A 20,575-nucleotide genomic window follows, 5' to 3' on the forward strand; every position below is an offset into this window, starting at 1 on the left:
AAAAAAATCAAACACCAGTGACAAAAAAAAGTATAAAATTAAAAAGTCCAAATGTGATGGAAAAGGTACTTCCTTCCACTATCACCCCCACCTCCACCCGTAACAGGACTGTAACAGGACTGTTAGAATGCACCCGGCGTGCACATGCGCACACGCGGGCAATGGCAGATTCTAATGCGCATCGCTTGGGCGTGCACGCGCAGAAGCATGCCCCTAGTCCCAATTGGTGCCAGGTGGCATATTTAAAGGATGTCCTGACTTCTGACAAGTGCTGACTGGTCTTCAGCTGTATCCTGATAATCTGAACTCTGAGAAACCTGGCTTGATTCCTGTTGCTGAACCTTGGCTTTGCTTGACCCTGCTTTTGGACTCTGATTACTGGTTCCTGATCCTGGCTTCCCATCTGATCTTGCTCCTGCCTATGCCTTGTTACCTCGCTGCCCGCCTGTTACCGAACTCGGCTATCCTTGTGACCCTGCTCCTGTCTCCTGCTTGGCTCAACGCTGTCTCAGAGTGCCTGTGCTGGCCGTCCATCCTATCAGCCTTCCTGGGTCCAGCTCCTTACCGGATGCTCTGCCTGCACCCCCAAGCCTCCTCACCCTAGCCACCATCTGTTCCACCTTCAGTGGGGCTTGGGTTGGAGATACAAGGGAGGCCAACCTCATCATTCCAGACTCCTACCAGGTACGTGACTCCACGTATCACGGAAGGTCAGTGACAGTTGTGGCTCTATACCCAGCCAGGGCCTTTACCATCCGAGAGACCTCTTAGGGCATGTGGATCCACCATCCAGGTGACGTTATTACAGGAGATCCCCAAAATGCAAAAATCTCGCTATAGTATAAAAACCTTAAAAGTTTTATTCACAGCATATAAATGTACACACAGACACCAAGAAGGATACAAAACTGCATAGGAAAAACACAAAAGGGTGAACCGCTCCAGGTGGTGTACTGAAGAAAACGCCCTCCTCAAAGTGGAAGCCAGGTGCTAACGCGCTTCACAACATCATTGTTGCTTAGTGATGATGTTGTGAAACGCTTCAGCTGTTTGTCCTGCTTCTGTTGTCACATGAACGTTGACTATTCATTACAATAAAAGCTTTTATCGGCGTGCGGCTGTTCAGAATCCATTTCTTCAATAGATCGCAACACCTGTCCTTCCGGGATTCATTAAGCGCGGTGATGTCAGCTCTGCCCTACACGTTTCGTCATAAGATGACGTCGTCCGGGGCATAAACGAACGTTCCAAACTCATCAAAATCCACAAAACTCAACATGTTTCAGAGCATACATTGCTCCCTCTTCAGAAGTCTCATGAAGACTGGAAAAACTTTATCTGTGCTGCAATTAGATGAAGTAAAATTTCTTTGGATTCAACAACTGTGTCTTATTGGAGACTAATGCCGTGTCCACACAATAGAAAATCTGACAAGAAAACTGTGGATTTTTTTCAGACGGAATGTTGGCTCAAACGTGTCTTGCATACACACGGTCACACCAAATTCCGACTGTCAAGAACGCACTGATGTACAACACGTACAACGGCACTATAAAACGGAAATTCCATTCCCAGTGTGCCACCCTTTGGGCTCCTTCTGCTAATCTCGTGTTAGTAGAAGTTTGGTGAGAGACGATTCGCGCTTTTCAGCCTTCGTGCTTTTCAGTCCGTTACAGCGTGACGAATGTGCTATCTCCATTACAAACGCTAGTTTTACCAGACCGAGCGCTTCCGGCTCGTACTTGCTTTAGAGCATGCATGGTTTTTGGTGCGACGGAATTGCATACAGACGATCGGAAATTTCCTCCAAGAACTTTTCTTGTCGGAAAATTTGAGAACCAGCTCTCAAATTTTTTGGGGCGGAAATTCCGACAGAAAAAGTCAGATGGAGCCTACACACGGTCCGAATTTCCGACCAAAGGCTAACATCGAACTTTTCTGGTCAAAATTTCCGGTCATGTGTACGCGAAATTAGAGATAAGCTGCCTGTGGATGGTGCCAAGTTACCAGATGACTATACTCTCCAGACAGACTGGGTCTAAGTGCCCATTCACACCTAGGCGTATATACGCCTGTAGCGCGACGCCGCAGCAGCCCCTGATGCGCTGGATGGGTGAATTTACATTGTCGGCTATGGAGATGGTTCACATCTCCTCGCCGAACGCCGTACGCCTGCCGCCTGAAAACAAGTCCCGGACCTTTTTTTCAGGCGGCTTTCGGTGTTCGGCCATAGCTGACAATGTTGTCACCCCTCCTGTGTATGTTACCGCGGCGTATTTTACCGCGTTTTGTTGCGGGAAATCGCGGGACAAAGCGCCGCAATTTGTCGTGGCAAAATACGCCGCGGTAACATATGTCTAGGTGTGAATGCAGCCTAAAGAGGTACAGTCAGGTCCATAAATATTAGGACATCAACACAATACTAATCTTTTTGGCTCTATACAGAACCACATCTGCCCTTCTTGTTTTTGAGGCTCACCAATGGTTTACATCTTGTAGTGAAGCCTCTGTATTCACTCTGGTGAAATCTTCTCTTGATTGTTGACTTTGACACACAAACACCTCCCTCCTGGAGAGTGTTCTTCATCTGGCCAACTGATGTGAAGGTGTTTTCTTCACCAGGGAAAGAATTCTTCGGTCATCCACCACAGTTGTTTTCCGTGGTCTTCTGGGTCTTTTGGTGTTGCTGAGCTCACCGGTGCGTTCTTTTTTTTTTTTAAGGATGTTCCAAACAGTTGATTTGGCCACACCTAATGTTTTTGCTATCTCTCTGATGGGTTTGTTTTGTTTTTTTCAGCCTAATGATGGCTTGCTTTACTGATAGTGACAGCTCTTTGGATCTCATAATGAGAGTTGACAGCAACAGATTCCAAATGCAAATAGCACACTTGAAATGAACTCCGGACCTTTCATATGCTCCTTGTAAATGAGATAATGAGGGAATAACACACACCTGACCATGAAACAGCTGAGCAGCCAATTGTCCCATTACTTTTGGTCCCTTAAAAAGTGGGAGGCGCATATACAAACTGTTGTAATTCCTACACCGTTCACCTGATTTGCATGTACATACTCTCAAATTAAAGCTGAAAGTCTGCAGTTACAGCACATCTGGTTTGTTTCATTTCAAATCTATTGTGGTGGTTTATAGAGCCAAAAAGATTAGAATTGTGTCGATGTCCCAATATTTATGGACCTGACTGTACGTCAATGCTTAAAATTGGCCAAGTGTCCTTTTAGATTGAACTTCAGGCCTGAAGATGGAATGTGTTGCAGAGCAGCAATGATGCTCACTCCCTTTTGGAACATGGGAGACGTGATAACCAGGGATTGTAATGTGGCTTGGTGGATAGCAGTGCAGATTTAGCACTAAATTAGAAGGCTTCAGCTAACAGCAGGCACATAATTTACTATACATTTATATAGCTCTGATTTATTCTACTTTGCTGTTGAATTATTAATATAGTTCTTATTACACATTTATGCACTGTATAGAGAACACTGAATCATTCATTTTGGTCTCCGGCACAGAAGACCTAATTATCTTTATTCTTATGGTGGGATTAAATATGGCTGGGCAGCAGATGTTATGCATAGGAGGTGATCAAAGACAGCGGCAGTGCTACTGTGGGCTACTTCCAGTGAGTGATTTAATTGATCTTGTGTAGGGGGGGTGGGGCAGTCTGGCATTGTCAGACGTAAATGTGACCAACAGAGCACACTGCAGAGTGACCCCCTGGCTCGGTTATTGTGGCATTCTGCTCCCTCAGCAAGCGGTCCGGTCCAAGCACCACAGTGGGGAAAGGGAGTTACCGCTCCAGGTGGGTGTGCTATACAATCAATGGCCCAGATTCAAGAAGCAATTGCGCCCGTGTAACCATAGGTTACACAGCGCAATTGCTTACTTGCTCCGGTGTAACGAGTGCTCCTGATTCAGGAACCTCGTTACACCGGCTGCAGCCTAAAATCTGCGCGGCATAAGGCTCTTATGCCTCGCAGATTTTAGGCTGCATTCTTGCGGGGGCCGCTAGGGGGCGCTCCCATTGTGTATCAGCGTGTAGTATGCAAATTGCATACTACCACTGATTCACAAGCTTGCGCGGGCCCCGTGCAAGCCAGGTACGGAGTTTCCGTACGGCAACTTTAGCGCAAGGCTGCCCTTTCTAATAGCAGGGGCAGCCAATGCTAAAGTATAGCCGGCCTTCCCGTTCCGTGTAATTTGAATTTCACAGGGTTTGCGTAAGTGCTTCGTGAATGGCGCTGGACGCCATTCACGTTCACTTTGAAGCAAATGATGTCCTTGTGATGTCATTTGCCGCAATGCACGTCGGGAAAGTTTCCCGACGGAGCATGCGCTGTACGCTCGGCGCGGGAGCGCGCCTAATTTAAATGATTCCCGCCCCCGGCGGGATCATTTAACTTGCGCATGCTTACGCCGGGCAAATTTGCCGGCGCGCCCTCGCAGTTCACGGAGCTACTGCTCCGTGAATCGAGAGCAGCGCAAAATATTTGCGGGGGCGCAGGGCAAAATCGTTGCCCTGCTCCCCCGCAAATATAGCGCAAGCTATGCTGAATCTGGGCCACTATCTTCTCAGGAGATCAAGGGTGCCGGCAGTGCACGAAGCAAGTGATAAAGAAATCGGATGGACAGCCGCACTCCAAAAAAACCTTGATGGTTGTCTTTATTGTAAAACAATTAAAAGTAGCACTACAAAACACAGCAAAAAATGGGGATAGCAGCCTACGCGTTTCACACTATCAATTAGTGCTTAATCATGGCTAGCACGTAAGTGAAAACACTTCGGCCAGATTCACGTAGAATCCGCGTAAGCCATTTACACCACGCCGCTGCAATTTATTGGAGCAAGTGCCGTATTCTCAAAGCACTTGCTCCGTAATTTGCGGCGGCGTAGTGTAAATGGCCCGGAGTAAGGCCGCGTAATTCAAAGGGGGCGGCTTGTATTTAAATTAAGCGCACCGATCGAACTGCACATGCGCCGGCCGTAAAAATAGCCCAGTGCGCATGCTCCAGCTCACGATGGAAAACGTCAATGAAGCCGACGTGAGCGTCATTAACGTAAAGCCCTATTCGCGAACGACTTAGTAAAACGATGGAAAAAGACGACGCTGTCCCGACGCCATACTTAACATGGCATACGACGGACCTTCGTAAACTAACCCCTCATATAGCAGGGGTAAGTTTACGCTTACGAAAACGACGAAGAGGCGGCACAAAAACGTTTGGGAATCAGCGTATCAGGCTCATTTGCATAGACAAATGAGAAATCGTCGTAAAGGCCATCTAGCGGCCAGCGTGGAATTACATCTAAGATCCGACGGTGTAAGTGACTTACGCCAGTCGGATCTACGCCGTATCTATGCGTAAATGATTCTAAGAATCACTCGCATAGATACCCGGGCTCAGAAACAGAGATACGACGGTGTATCTGGAGATACACGGTCGTATCTCTTTTGAGAATCTGGCCCGTAAAATATATGTGATCTTACAAAAGACATGTGATCAGTATTGGCCAGTGGCCAACGTGGGCTTCTGGCTTGGCTGAAGCAAAGGATCTGGTACTTGGCATGCGTTCTAAATTCCGACCCCCTTTGCTTTCTCAAGCCAGATACATTTACATGTGTACAGTGTACAGAGCAAATGCACCCTACTGGCCACTACCACTGCTCAGGGCCATCATCATCAACAATGTGTAATTAGTGGTGCCTGCACCGTTATTTACACACTATTGATGTCCTCAGTCCGCCCTGAATGAGACATTATGTGGTACAAGGCATGCACTGCTGCTACATGAATGTTGGCCATCTGTGTCCTAAGAACCAAGGATGCTAGGCAGCAGGGGTCGCCTTCATCCTAGAAACTAAGGACACCAGTCAGCAAGGACCACCTGCATCCTAGCAACCAAGGACACCAGGCATTAGGAGCTGCCTGTGTCCTAGCAACCATAGGCTGGTAGGCATTTGGGCACACCCGCAACCTAGAAACCAAGGATGCTAGGAAGCAAAAGCAGCATGTTTCCTAGTTTCCAAGGATGCTAGACAGGGGCGACCTGGATCCTAAAAACTAAGGATGCCAGGCAACAAGGACCGCCTTCATCTTAGCAACCAAGAACACCAGGCATTAGGAGCTGCCTGTGTCCTAGCAACCATAGGCTGGTAGGCATTTGGGCCCACCCTTATCCTGGAAACCAAGGATTCTAGGCAGCAGGGCCCACCTGGAGCTTAGCTTCCAAGCGCACTAAACTTTTCCTTCTGTTATGAAAAAAAAGCATTAGGAGCAGTCTGTGTCCTAGCAAACATAGGCAGCTAGGCGTTTAGGCCTGCTGGCATCGAAGCAACCATGAATACTAATTATACTCTAATGATTTTCACATGTTGGCCCTGGATGAGTCATTCATGTGGCACGGGCATGAACCAGTGCTGCATGAATGTTAGCGTTCTGTGTCTTAGAAACCAAGAATGCTAGGCAGCAAGAGCAGCATGTGTCCTAGTTTCCAAAGGAGGCTAGGCAGCAGGGGCCACCTGGATCCTAGAAACTAAGGATAACAGGCAACAATGACCACCTGCATCCTAGCAACCAAAGACACCAGGCATTAGGAGCTCCCTGTGTCCTAGCAACCATAGGCTGGTAGGCATTTGGGCCCACCTTCATCCTAGAAACCAAGGATGCTAGGCAGCAGGAGCTGCGTGCATCCTAGTTTTCAATGATGCCTGGCAGCAGAGGCCACCTGGATCATAGCTTCGAAAGACACTAGGCATTAGGGGCCGTCTGTGTCCTAGCAACCATAGGCTGCTGGGCTTTTGGGCCTGCTGGCATCCTAGCAACCATGAATAGTAATTATACTATTGATGTTCACATGTTGGCCCTAGATGAGTCAGTCATGTGGCATGGGGCATGCACCACTGTTGCATGAATTTTGGCCTTCTGTGTCCTAGAAACAAAGGATGCTAGACAGCAGAAACCGCATGCATCCTAGCAATGATAGGCTGCTAGTCATTTTGGCCTGCCTGCATCCTAGCAAACGTGTTTGCCATTTACACACTATTTATGTTTATACATCGGCCATGAAGAAGTCATTCATATGGCATGGGGCATGCACTGCAGATGCTTGAATGTCAGATTCCTGTGTCCTAGAAACTACGGATGCTAGGCAGCAGGGGCCAACTGGATCCTAGCAACCAGGGACACGGAAGCAGAAGCCACCTACATCCTAGGAACCAAGGATGCTAGGCATTAGGGGCCTCCCTTGTTCAAACAACCATTGGCTGCCAGGCGTTTGAGCCTGCTGGTTTCCTAGCAACTAAGAATGCTAATTACACACTATTGAAGTTTCCATGTTAGTCCTGAAGGAGTCATTCATGTGGCTCAGGGCATGTGATGTCAGCCTCCTGCGACCTAGAAACCAATGATGCTAGACAGCAGGAGCAGTATGTGTCCTAGTGTCCAAGGATGCTAGACAGCAGAGGCCACCTGCATCCTAGCAACCAAAAGACACTAGTCATTAGTGTCTGCCTGCATCCTATCAACCATAAGTGCTAGACAGCATCCAAAGGGCAACATGAATGCTGGAAGCTGTGGGCATGTAAATATTAGGACAAATGTTTGCCTATGTACAGCGTGAAATACAGCTCCATATGCAACTGTATCCTAATTTTTTTTAACACTGCTGAACATAGAATATCATGCTGCCCAGCGCAGCTGTCTAAATGGGCCCATAGATTTGTATTCTGCTATTTTTATGATATATGTTCTTTACATGAAGCATTCAGGAATTACAAACATCTTGTAGGTTTTTCACAGTTTTATTAAGGTTCTGTGCTGTCACATGCCATATTTCATTTGTGGTTAATGATTATATAAAATTAGTTATAAGTGTGTGCCCACTGGTCAGATGAAGGATTGCATTACCTTAGTGGGAAAATCCCCAACACAAACTTCTTATTCAGAGGTCTCCTCAGTTTTTACCAGCTATGTTTTTAATGGAGAATTAATAGTCTATGGCTCCTGAAAAATTCACGGTGTAACCCAGCTCAGAATTAAGCAGCCTTTATAAAGAAAATGCTCAGTGGGCCGTTAAATGAACATGCTCACCGTGGCACCATTTATTCTTATTGGAGAGCCATATTTTACTGGATCACTGAAGGCCACCATGGGTACAGCATAGGTGTGCGCAGCCTATTGCATTAGGGTGTGCACCATAAAGCTCAAACGTATGTCTAGATGTATATGACCCTGATTGATCCACATTGATCGTCCTGCCGGCACAGTGAAAGTGCGTAAACACTGTTCTTATGGCAGAGCCGGTAAGAGGGAGATCTTTCTTATCTTCCTACTGGCACACAGAGCGATAATGCTAATGTGCATGGGGTGATTAGGGTGTGCCTAGGCACCCCCGGTACAACTTGTGCGCACGCCTATGGGGTACAGCTATCTATAGGGACAGATGGCGCATGGTGTGCAAAGGCCCCATTCATGCATGCCGCCCCATTCATTCTTATTGAAGGGCCACAAATTGCTGGATCACTGGGGACCGCAATGAAAACAGCTACTCATAGGAACTGATGGAGCATGGTGTGCATGGGCCCTAGTCATGCATGCGACCCCATTCACTCTTACTGGAGGACCGTACTTTGCTGGACCACTGGGACCGCAATGAAAACAGACACTCATAGGAATTGATGGAGCTTGCAGGACTTTTCCAACGTCCTGCAAGCGCACCACCCCAGTGTGAAAGCACTCGGGCTCTCACACTGGGGCTGCATGGGAGGCATTTTTCAGGTGCTTTACAGACGCTATTTTTAGCCCAAAAGCGCCTGAAAAATGCCTCGGTGTGAATTATTAAAAAAAAAAAATCGATGAATTTTCGATTGTGTAATGTTGTGAGCATGGCCAGTATAACACCCCAAAGTATATATAGCACCATCAACGATCTCATTTGCATATTGACAACATAAACAGAATATAAGAAGCTTATCAGAGTTGCTGAGCATTTTCTTTGTTACAAACCTGATCAGCCACATATTTGTAGACAATAGACCAACATACCTACCTATATGGCCAAACGTATGTGGATAGCCCTCCTTGAGTTCAAGTGACAAGTAAAGTTAATACTACAGAATACAAGCTGTATACTAGCTAGCTCTGTATGGAAATGGTATAATGAGTTTGGTGTGGAAGAACTTGAGTGGCCTGCACAAAGCTCTGACCTCAACCCTACTGGAATGCTTTAGGGTGGATTGGATAGCCATTTGTGTGCCAGGTCTTCTCCTCAAACATCCGTACCGGACCTCAACCCTACTGAGTACTTTTGGGATGAATTGGAATGCCAGTTGTGAGACAGGTTTTTTTCATCTAACCTCAATGCCAGACCTCAACCCTACTAAAACTGTTGGGATAAATTGGAATGCCAATTGGGATCAGGTCTTCACATTCAACATCAGTACCTGACCTCAACTCTACTGAGAACCTTTGAGATTAATTAAAATGCCAATTGAGAGCCAGGTCTCCTAATCCAACGTCAGTACCTGACCTCAACTCTACTGAGAACCTTTGAGATGAATTAAAATGCCAATTGGGAGCCAGGTCTCCTAATCCAATGTTAGTACCTGACCTCAACTCTGAGAACCTTTGGGATGAATTGAAATGCCAATTTTGACCCAGGTCTTCTCATCCAACTTCAAAACCCGATGTCAACCCTACTAAACACCAATGGGATGAATTGGAATGGCAATTTTGAGCCAGATCTTCTCATCCAACCTCAATAGCTGACCTTTTCAAGTGTGTCTAGACATTTGTGCCCATTCAGCGAAATGTTCTTGGAGACATACTCCAAAATCTTAGATGGCCTTCCTAGAAGAGTGGAGCATGTTATAGCCACACATGGGGACCATCTGCATAATAACGGCCATGGTTATGGAATGGGATGTCCAATAAGCTCATATAGCTGTGATGGTTGGCTATTAAAAAACTTTTGGCCATATAATGTATGCCAAGGAAAGGATCAGCCACATCGATATCAAACACTTACAACTATGTGTATGTAGATGGCTTTTGGAGGACTTTATTTTATTTTTCGTTCGTAAACTGTATATTTATTAAGTAGGACTTTAAACTTATAGCTTATAAATATTGAAATAAACAAATTGTACAAAATAAAAATGTGCATTATAAGGGTTGATCGCAGATATGTCCCAATCTTTTTTTTTTTCCCAGAGTCTTTGCTGAGGTATTTTTACATATAAACAATATAGATATTGCTCTCTGTCCACAAGTACACATGCAATGATGCTAAAAATATGTACTTAAAAAATAAAATAGGTATTATACCTGTATTTCTACAGGACTGTGAATGCTTAGAGCAGTTAACAATGTTAATCAACGCTAAAGAATCCTTGGCAAACATTTTAAGACACCTTCATCTTGCTGTCTTGAGAGCTGGCACCATTGCCTCTATGTAATGCTTTTCTTTCATGAGGTTCCTCTTCTGGCTGACGCGTTACGAGCAAACGGCAGGTGAGAAGAATGCCGAAGACCAGTGCATGTGCATAACGTTTTAGTGGATCTCCAACAAGCTGGTGGAAAAACAGGACAATTAGTACCAAAAGCAGAAGGACGAAGTTGGCCACGTCTTTGGGTCGCCCAGGAACCAAAGTGAGGACAATTCCACAAGCGAGCTCTAAGGATCCGATGGTCTTTCGCATAATCACGGAAGAGATGCCCAGCTTCTTGAGTCCTGGTAGAGCCTTCAAATAACTTTTATATGCCCTCCTCTAGAGAAAACAGAGAGGGAAACCAAGCTTTAATTGAGGTCGATGCAAACCCAACCACTAAAATCTCAAAACTTCAACAAGCTCATGTAATTTCAAACGTTATGTACAGTCTTCTCAAAACTGAGAATTCCAGCTATGGATCTTTTTACACAGTTACAGCGGCCCGGCTTGGACCAATGTAACTATGCATATACCATATCTGTGGAATCCCACTAGAACAGGGATTTCCTAACTTTCTAAACAAAGGGCCAGTTTATAGTTCTTCAGACCTTAACCACTTAAGACCCGGACCTTTAGGCAGCTAAAGGACCCAGCCAGTTTTTGCGATTCGGCACTGCGTCGCTTTAACTGACAATTGCGCGGTCGTGCGACGTGGCTCCCAAACAAAATTGGCGTCCTTTTTTCCCCCCACAAATAGAGCTTTCTTTTGGTGGTATTTGATCACCTCTGTGGTTTTTATTTTTTGCGCTATAAACAAAAATAGAGCGACAATTTTGAAAAAAAAATCAATATTTTTTACTTTTTGCTACAATAAATATCCCCCAAAAACATATTAAAAAAAAACGTTTTTCCTCAGTTTAGGCCGATACGTATTCTTCTACATATTTTTGGTAAAAAAAAAAAAATCGCAATAAGCGTTTATTGGTTGGTTTGCGCCAATTTTTTAGGGTTTTCAAAATAGGGGATAGTTTTATTGCATTTTTATAATTTTTATTTTTTTACTACTAATGGCGGCGATCAGCGTTTTTTTTTTTTTTTTTTGTGACTGCGACATTATGACGGACACTTCGGACAATTTTAACACATTTTTGGGACCATTGTCATTTTCACAGCAAAAAATGCATTGTTTACTGTAAAAAAATGACAATTGCAGTTTGGGAGTTAACCACAAGGGAGCGCTGATGGGGTTATGTGTGACCTCATCTGTGTTTCTAACTGAAGGGGGGTGTGGCTGTAGGTGTGACGTCATCGATTGTGATTCCCTACATAAGGGAACACACGATCGATGACGGCGCCACAGTGAAGAACGAGGAAGCTGTGTTTACACACAGCTCTCCCCGTTCTTCAGCTCCGGGGACCGATCGCGGGACTACAGCGGCGATCGGGTCCGCGAGTCCCGCGGCCGCGGAGCTTCGGACCGGGTCGTGTGCACGGCTGGGCACATCAACGTACCTGTAAGTTGCCCTTTAAGCCCAGCCGTGCCATTCTGCCGACGTATATCGGTGTGAAGGGGTCCTTAAGTGGTTAAAGCGGAGGTCCCCAAAAAAGAAATGTCGGCAGCTGAAGCCGATCAATCGCTCGGCTCTCGGCTGCCCCCGCCGCCATCCTCGTGAGAGAATTAGGAAGTGAAGCGTTGCGGCTTCACTTCCTGGTTCCCCACTGCACATACGCGAGTCACGGTGCGTGTCCTCACTGGTCCCGCTGTCTTCTGGGACCTGTGTGTTTCCCAGAAGACAGCAGTGGGGGTGGGAAGTGGCATGACCCCCGCGGCGGTCTATGCCCGGAAGTGGGTGCAAATACCTGTATTATACAGGTATCTACACCCCCCCTCCCCCCTGAAAGGTGCCAAATGTGACACCGGATGGGGGGAGGGTTTCCGAAAAGTGGAGGTTCCATTTTTGCGTGGACCTCCGCTTTAAAGAGGAAGTAAACCCTGATGGGTTTTACTTCCGCTTTGATTCCCTGCAAAGGTAAAACATAATGGGCTACTATGCATCGCATAGTAGTCCATTATGTGCCACTTACCTGAAACCAAAGCCTGCAATGTCACCGCTGTCCCCTCTTCTACGAAGCGTCCATTTTCCTTCAGGGTATCCGGCGCTGTGATTGGCCGGAGCCGCAATGATGTCAGACACGGCACAATCTCCTTTATAAAACACGCTCACCATTTCTAAAAGATTCTAAAGTGCGCCTGCGCCAATGTCTACGGTGCATGCGCCATAGATATCAGCGGCAGCGCCCATCTCATTTGTAAATTTCTCCTAAACCGTGGAGGCTTGGGAGATATTTCGAGCACCTACAGGTAAGTCTTAATCTAGGCTTACCTGTAGGTAAAAGTGATTGTAACGGGTTTACAACCACTTTAAGGGGGCCCAGACTTTAGCAAGTGGGAGTAGAAAATGTCCTGGCCACAGTAGGAGTAAATAATGCCTATCTTTGGTATTAGGAGAGGAATAATGCCCCATCGCTGGTGTCAGTGGAAGAAATTGTGCATTATCATTGGTGTCAGTGGGAGAAAAAAGGCCCTATTATCATCAGAGGGAGGAATTGTGCCCCATCCTTGGTGTCATTGGGAGGGATAGTGCCCCATTGTTGGTGTCAGTGGTAGGAATTGTGCCCAATCATTAGTGTCATTGGGAGGGATAGTGCCCCATTGTTGGTGTCAGCGGCAAAAATTATGTCTCATTGTTGGATTCAGTGGATGGAATATATGTGCCCCTCGTGGAGACTACAAGCAGCCATGCTGACACAGATTTACACTATTGTCACCACTAGGAAGTCATTCCAGTGTAATAATGTCCAGCTGTCCCTGGAGTGAGTGAGTGGATGCACACAGGAAGTGGCTGAAAGAGTCTAGAGGAGATTAGCAGGTAAAAACAGCCATTTATTTAGCAAACTATAGATTGACCAATAACAGTTTAGATCAGGGGTCTCCAAACTTTCTAAACAAAGGGCTAGTTTACTATCCTTCAGACTTCAGGGGGTCCAGACTGTGGCCAGTGGGTGCAGAAAATGTCCTGGCACCAGTAATAATGTCCCATTATTCTAGCATGCCATCATTGGTTTTTAGTGGGAGTAATAATCCCCCATCATTGGTGTCAGTGGGAGGAATAGTCCCCTATCGTTGGGTGTCAGTGGGAGGAATAGTCCCCCATTGTTGGAGTCAGTGGGAGGAATAGTCCCTCATCATTGGTGTCAGTGGGAGGAATAGTCCCTCATCATTGGTGTCAGTGGGAGGAATAGTCCCTCATCATTGGTGTCAGTGGGAGGAATAGTCCCTCATCATTGGTGTCAGTGGGAGGAATATTCTCCCATCATTGGGTGTCAGTGGGAGGAATAGTCCCCCATTGTTGTTGTCAGTGGGAGGAATAGTCCCTCATCATTGTTGTCAGTGGGAGGAATAGTCCCTCATCATTGTTGTCAGTGGGAGGAATAGACCCTCATCATTGGTGTCAGTGGGAGGAATATTCTCCCATCACTGGTTTTTAGTGGGCAAAATAGTCTGCCATCATTGGTGTCAGTGGGAGGAATAGTTCCCCATCGTTGGGTGTCAGTGGGAAGAATAGTCCCTCATCATTGGTGTCAGTGGGAGGAATAGTCCCTCATCATTGGTGTCAGTGGGAGGAATAGTCCCTCATCATTGGTGTCAGTGGGAGGAATAGTCCCTCAACATTGGTGTCAGTGGGAGGAATATTCTCCCATCATTGGTTTTTAGTGGGCAAAATAGTCTGCCATCATTGGTGTCAGTGGGAGGAATAGTTCCCCATCGTTGGGTGTCAGTGGGAGGAATAGTGCCCCATCGTTGTTGTCAAAGGGAGGGAATAGTGCCCCATCATTGGTGACAGTGGAAGGCATAGTGTCCCACTGTTGGTGTCAGTGTCTAGTTGACACTTTTATAATTTGTAGCAAATTTGAGTGGCAAGAGCCCTGTAAGACTACACTCTACAGCAGGGGTCTCCAAACTTTGTAAACAAAGGGCCAGATTATTGTCCTTTAGACATTAGGGGGGCCGGACTGTGGTCCCCCGAGAATAGAAAATGCCCAGGGTCAGTGAGAGTAAAGATTGCTTCTGATTTTGTGCCCAGTGGGATTAAAAAAAGAAAAAAGGAATAGCACCTCTGGTCAGTAGGAGTGGGAATAGAGCACTGTCACTGGTATTGGAGTAAAGTTCCCCATTGTTGGTGTCATTGGGAGGGATAATTCCCCATTGTTGGTGTTATTGGGAGGGATAGTGTCCCATAGTTGGTGTTATCGGGAGGGATAGTGCCCCATTGCTGGTATCAGCGGGAGGGATAGTGCCCCATTGCTGGTATCAGCGGGAGGGATAGTGCCCCATTGCTGGTATCAGCGGGAGGGATAGTGCCCCATTGTTGGTGGCAGTGAAAGGGATGGTGCCCCAAAAGCCGGATAAAGGCAAGCAAAGGACTGCAGTTTGGAGACCCCTGCTCTACAGCATGACATTTTCAGCCACAGTGACCCCCGTGGTGGGATGACTACCGCACAACATAACTGAACCAAAACTTGCAGAATATTTGCAAAGGGCCAGATTCTCGTAGTTTTCCCGCGGCGGTAGCGTAAGCCATTTACACTACGCCGCCCCAACTTACAGGAGCAAGTGCTGTATTCCCCAAGCACTTGCTCCGTAGTTTGGGGCGGCGTAGTGTAATTGGCCCGGCGTATCCCCGCGTAATTCCAAGGGGGCGGCTTGTATTTAAATTAAGCGCGCCCCCGTTTCGATCGAACTGCGCATGCGCCGGGCTAAAAATAGCCCAGTGCGCATGCTTCAGTTCTCGGCGGAAAACGTCAATGACGCCGACGTGTGCGTCATTGACGTAAAGTCGTATTCAAGAACGACTTAGTAAAACGACGTACCCGACGGGAAAAGACGACGCGGACCCGACGCCATACTTAACATGGCATACGTGGGACTAGCGTAAGGTTACCCCTCATATAGCAGGGGTAACCTTACGCTTACGCAAACAACGTTAGCAACGGTTACGCGACGCGATTTCGTTCGGGAATCGGCGTATCAGGCTCATTTGCATAAACAAATGAGACCTGAACGTAAACGCCACCTAGCGGCCGGCGGCGAATTACATTTAGGATCCGACAGTGTAAGTGACTTACACTATTCGAATCCTAGCCTAAATCCGGCGTATCTTGTTTTGTGAATACAAAATAATGATACGCCGGCGGGAAATTCGATTTACGCCGGTGTATCAGTAGATACACCGGCGTAACTTGTTTGAGAATATGGCCCAAAGAAAGTTGATCTGGAGTCATGCAATGCGGACTTGCTGCAATTGTACAACAGACTTGTAAAGCCTGGCAAGTCTAGCAATAGCTTAGCAAGTCATTTTCAAACTTGCAGCACAATTGCTCGCTACCCAGGGCGCATGATTATACCCAGAATTTGACGCTGCACTTATTTTCAGCCTCTCATCATCCCTGCGCATGAGGCCCATTTTATACAGGACCCTTAAAAAAAATAAAAAAAAAAGGGAGGTGACACAGCAGAACAGCTGTATAAAATGTATGCTATATTATATATATTAATAACAATAAATAAAATATATATAAAAACACACACAATTATATATATATATATATATATATATATATATATATATATATATATATATATATATATATATATATATATATATATATATATATATATGATTATAAAAAGGGAGTTGCGCTCAAAAATTCATATATAAGTGACTATATAAAAAGAAAAAAGTATAAACGAGTTGTGTGATGACACCTCTCAGTAGTGACCAAAAGGTCAACCAAATAAAGTCCAGAAATAAGTGTACATATAAATTAGAACAAATGTTAGTTAATCAAAAATAAAGTTCAATATTATGAATATTGCTGAGTCCAATTTCTTGTGTATAATGCTGGATCGATTTCTGGATGAAAAAGTAATTCGTTTGACCCTTACCAGAAATAAAGATCACAAGGATCAGAATGAGCCATCCATAATGGAGATCAAGAATCCGTTCACAGTGGATGTGGAAGCTCCAACTTCAGCAAACTCGACCACAATAGGGGATCTCGGGTGCATAGATAATTTATATGATGAATAGCAGAGAAACGGTCTCAGATGGTCCTTACGATCCGGGAAATCAGGTGGCCAGATCATATATAAAAAAATAGACTCACATGGTGAAGTACCGCCAAGTTTTTAATAAAATATAGTAAGTAGAACACTTACGATTAAGAAGTTTTTTTAAAGCAGATAATAACAGTAGCCGGCCGGCAAACAAACGAGGCACGTCCTCGGTACGCGGTGACGTCAGCACGACAACCTCCCAACGTTTCGTCTTCAAAATAGACTTGCTCACGGGAATGAGGATACGTGCCGCGTCACCGCGTTAAGTACACAATAGGGGCGTGTCGAATCTATGCTGCAGACGAGTGCAAGCCCGCCATCTTAAGTCAGGGATAACGTAAGGGCTGTAGCGGCGCTAGTGCTATAGAGCACATAGTGCCACAAAACATAGAGTAATCTTAGTCACGACACATAGACTAGTGATAGATACGCTGGAGGCGCAGAGCTATAGAGAAAAACAAAAACATATTTAAAAGCATATTTAAAAAGATGGGAAATCCGATCGTATTCCCCCCAGGCATAGGAATCAGGTTGATTATAACCCAAACGAGCGCCTTCGGGACATCCATGTGACTAACCTGGCAGCCTAGAAAGGAGTTCAGGTGGTAGCGGCAGGCTTGCAGTCCTCAGGCAACAACATCAACATTAAATATAATTAAAAGAAGACGTTAGATGACTGATAGCAAGCATACAGTCATCAAATAATAGCAACAGTAAATAAAATAATGATAATAAATGTCTAATTATTATCATTATTTTATTTACTGTTGCTATTATTTGATGACTGTATGCTTGCTATCAGTCATCTAACGTCATCTTTTAATTATATTTAATGTTGATGTTGTTGCCTGAGGACTGCAAGCCTGCCGCTACCACCTGAACTCCTTTCTAGGCTGCCAGGTTAGTCACATGGATGTCCCGAAGGCGCTCGTTTGGGTTATAATCAACCTGATTCCTATGCCTGGGGGGAATACGATCGGATTTCCCATCTTTTTAAATATGCTTTTAAATATGTTTTTGTTTTTCTCTATAGCTCTGCGCCTCCAGCGTATCTATCACTAGTCTATGTGTCGTGACTAAGATTACTCTATGTTTTGTGGCACTATGTGCTCTATAGCACTAGCGCCGCTACAGCCCTTACGTTATCCCTGACTTAAGATGGCGGGCTTGCACTCGTCTGCAGCATAGATTCGACACGCCCCTATTGTGTACTTAACGCGGTGACGCGGCACGTATCCTCATTCCCGTGAGCAAGTCTATTTTGAAGACGAAACGTTGGGAGGTTGTCGTGCTGACGTCACCGCGTACCGAGGACGTGCCTCGTTTGTTTGCCGGCCGGCTACTGTTATTATCTGCTTTAAAAAAACTTCTTAATCGTAAGTGTTCTACTTACTATATTTTATTAAAAACTTGGCGGTACTTCACCATGTGAGTCTATTTTTTTATATATGATCTGGCCACCTGATTTCCCGGATCGTAAGGACCATCTGAGACCGTTTCTCTGCTATTCATCATATAAATTATCTATGCACCCGAGATCCCCTATTGTGGTCGAGTTTGCTGAAGTTGGAGCTTCCACATCCACTGTGAACGGATTCTTGATCTCCATTATGGATGGCTCATTCTGATCCTTGTGATCTTTATTTCTGGTAAGGGTCAAACGAATTACTTTTTCATCCAGAAATCGATCCAGCATTATACACAAGAAATTGGACTCAGCAATATTCATAATATTGAACTTTATTTTTGATTAACTAACATTTGTTCTAATTTATATGTACACTTATTTCTGGACTTTATTTGGTTGACCTTTTGGTCACTACTGAGAGGTGTCATCACACAACTCGTTTATACTTTTTTCTTTTTATATAGTCACTTATATATGAATTTTTGAGCGCAACTCCCTTTTTATAATCATCCATGTTTATGTTGTATAACATTTTTGAGTTTGCTGCTGTTTTTTATTTATTTTTTGGTATGCGCATTTTTTCACTTTTCACATATATATATATATATATATATATATATATATATATATATAAATAATAAAATAAAATTTAAAATAAAATTTAAATATATATATATATATATATATATATATATATATTTATTTATTTATTTATTAATAATAAGAATATATATATATATATATATATATACACATATACATATACATATACACACACATACACACATACACACATATATACACACACACACAGTATAATATAAAAAGATAGATAGATTTTTCACAGTTAACTGATCCCTATAGACCCATGTGCTAAGCCATTAAAGGTTATTGCTGCTCCTCCTCTTATTGAAAAAAAAAAAAAAAAGCCCACAATAACTATGGGACCAAAAGGTGGGGGGGGGGGGGGCTTGTGCATTACAATCTGTTTTGTACAGTATCTACAGGCAATGGCTAGGAATCTATTTTCATGATACAGCAACTCTTTGCTCTGATAATGCATGAATGACCTGCTAAGTCAGACATCTTTTTTCTTTTTTTTTTGGTAAAGTACATATTAAAAAATCTGAATAAAATCACAGTCATTAATGCTACACATCTTAGATTGACCCGTTATTTAATCCTTTCCCTTTTAAACCTGTGCCTGAAAATTTTATAATATAATATCTCATATGCGGTATAGAATAATGGGATGATGATAGGTTATCTATTTTCATTTACATTTATAAGAGTTACTTTCCTTAATGATTACACCTTTTTATATTATACTATTGTACGTTTTCTATTTTCTTTACATTATTGTACATGTTCTGTTAATGGAATATCTATTTCTATTATATTATTATACATGTTCTGTTAATGGAATATCTATTTCTATTATATTATTGTACATGTTCTGTTAATAGAGTTTTGTTGATAATTATAAAATTCGATAAACTATTTGAAACAGAATATTGAGGTGATAGGAAGAGGAAAGAAACATTGTAAAAAAATCTAATGCAAAAAGAAAAGAAAAAGAAGAACAAATATACAATGTCGACTACAAAATACTGAATACTTTTGTTTCTGAAGATGAATCCCGTGCTATATATGCTATGGAAGCATAAACCATAATAGGAATTTTAGGTTGAGCAAAACAGCATAGAGATGTTAAATGTTAGTAGTATTAAATAATACTCTGCGTCAAAAGACAAATAAATTCATTACCAAATTTTTTTTTTTTTTTTTTTTTTTACAAATTCCCATTTTTTTTTCCCTACCCTTTAAAAAAATAAATCGTTGTGTTCCCTCTCCATCCTTGCACTTTCCCTAGCCTTTCCCATTGTCTGCTCTTCCTTACCATCTCATTGTAGGCATCCTTACTGAGCCTGGGGGTCAGTTTAGTCGTTCCCATGAAAACGAAGAATAGGCCGAGAGCCACTGAAAGGGAGACAATGGTGATTGTACGCGGGGAAGCCATGGGTCGGGTCTCACCTATTTTGCCTGTTCACAGTCAATGGCCCCCACTGTTAACAGACTCTGATTTTATAATGACGAGCGCCTGCGTGCTCCAGATGAATTTTCCGGAAGCCGCGTGGTCCTAAAAGGCTTCCTCAGCGGCGGCTGCCTGGTAACAAGTGCTGCCTCTTGAAGCATCTTTTCCGATTGGCTAAGGCACTGCAGAAACCTACGGGGAAAAAAGAGGAAGCGATGGAAGGCTATAAATAACTAAAAATAGGAACGTAAAAAAAGAACATAAAAGAAAATAATATGCTTATATTAGGTTATCAAATGACTATATTATTCATACAAAAATAAGTTAAAATGAATAAAATATACTGCATGATTATTGTCTACTTGATACTTTGTGTTAACAAAATGGCATACTAGGAATACGTTACCAAGGAAACTGTTATCTTGTTATCTTATTTAGAAGGTTGTCTCTGTTGTGTCTAGCTACAATGCATAGATTGGATTTGAAGGTTACATTTTGGAAGGAA

General features: G+C 44.0%; 1 protein-coding gene across 1 annotated transcript; it reads right to left on the reverse strand.

The window, feature by feature from the left end:
• Positions 1 to 10,053: 10,053 nt before the first annotated feature.
• Positions 10,054 to 20,202, reverse strand: TMEM35A (transmembrane protein 35A). The gene is made up of 2 exons (XM_040322797.1): positions 19,936 to 20,202; positions 10,054 to 10,788 (listed from the first exon to the last, which is right to left on the reverse strand). The coding sequence occupies exons 1-2, from the start codon at positions 20,053 to 20,055 to the stop codon at positions 10,423 to 10,425; spliced, it is 486 nt and encodes a 161-aa protein (XP_040178731.1). The 5' UTR covers positions 20,056 to 20,202; the 3' UTR covers positions 10,054 to 10,422.
• Between the last annotated feature and the right edge of the window lie 373 nt (positions 20,203 to 20,575).

The sequence above is a fragment of the Rana temporaria genome, chromosome 9 (genome assembly GCF_905171775.1).
Source record: "Rana temporaria chromosome 9, aRanTem1.1, whole genome shotgun sequence".
Lineage (NCBI taxonomy): Eukaryota > Metazoa > Chordata > Amphibia > Anura > Ranidae > Rana > Rana temporaria.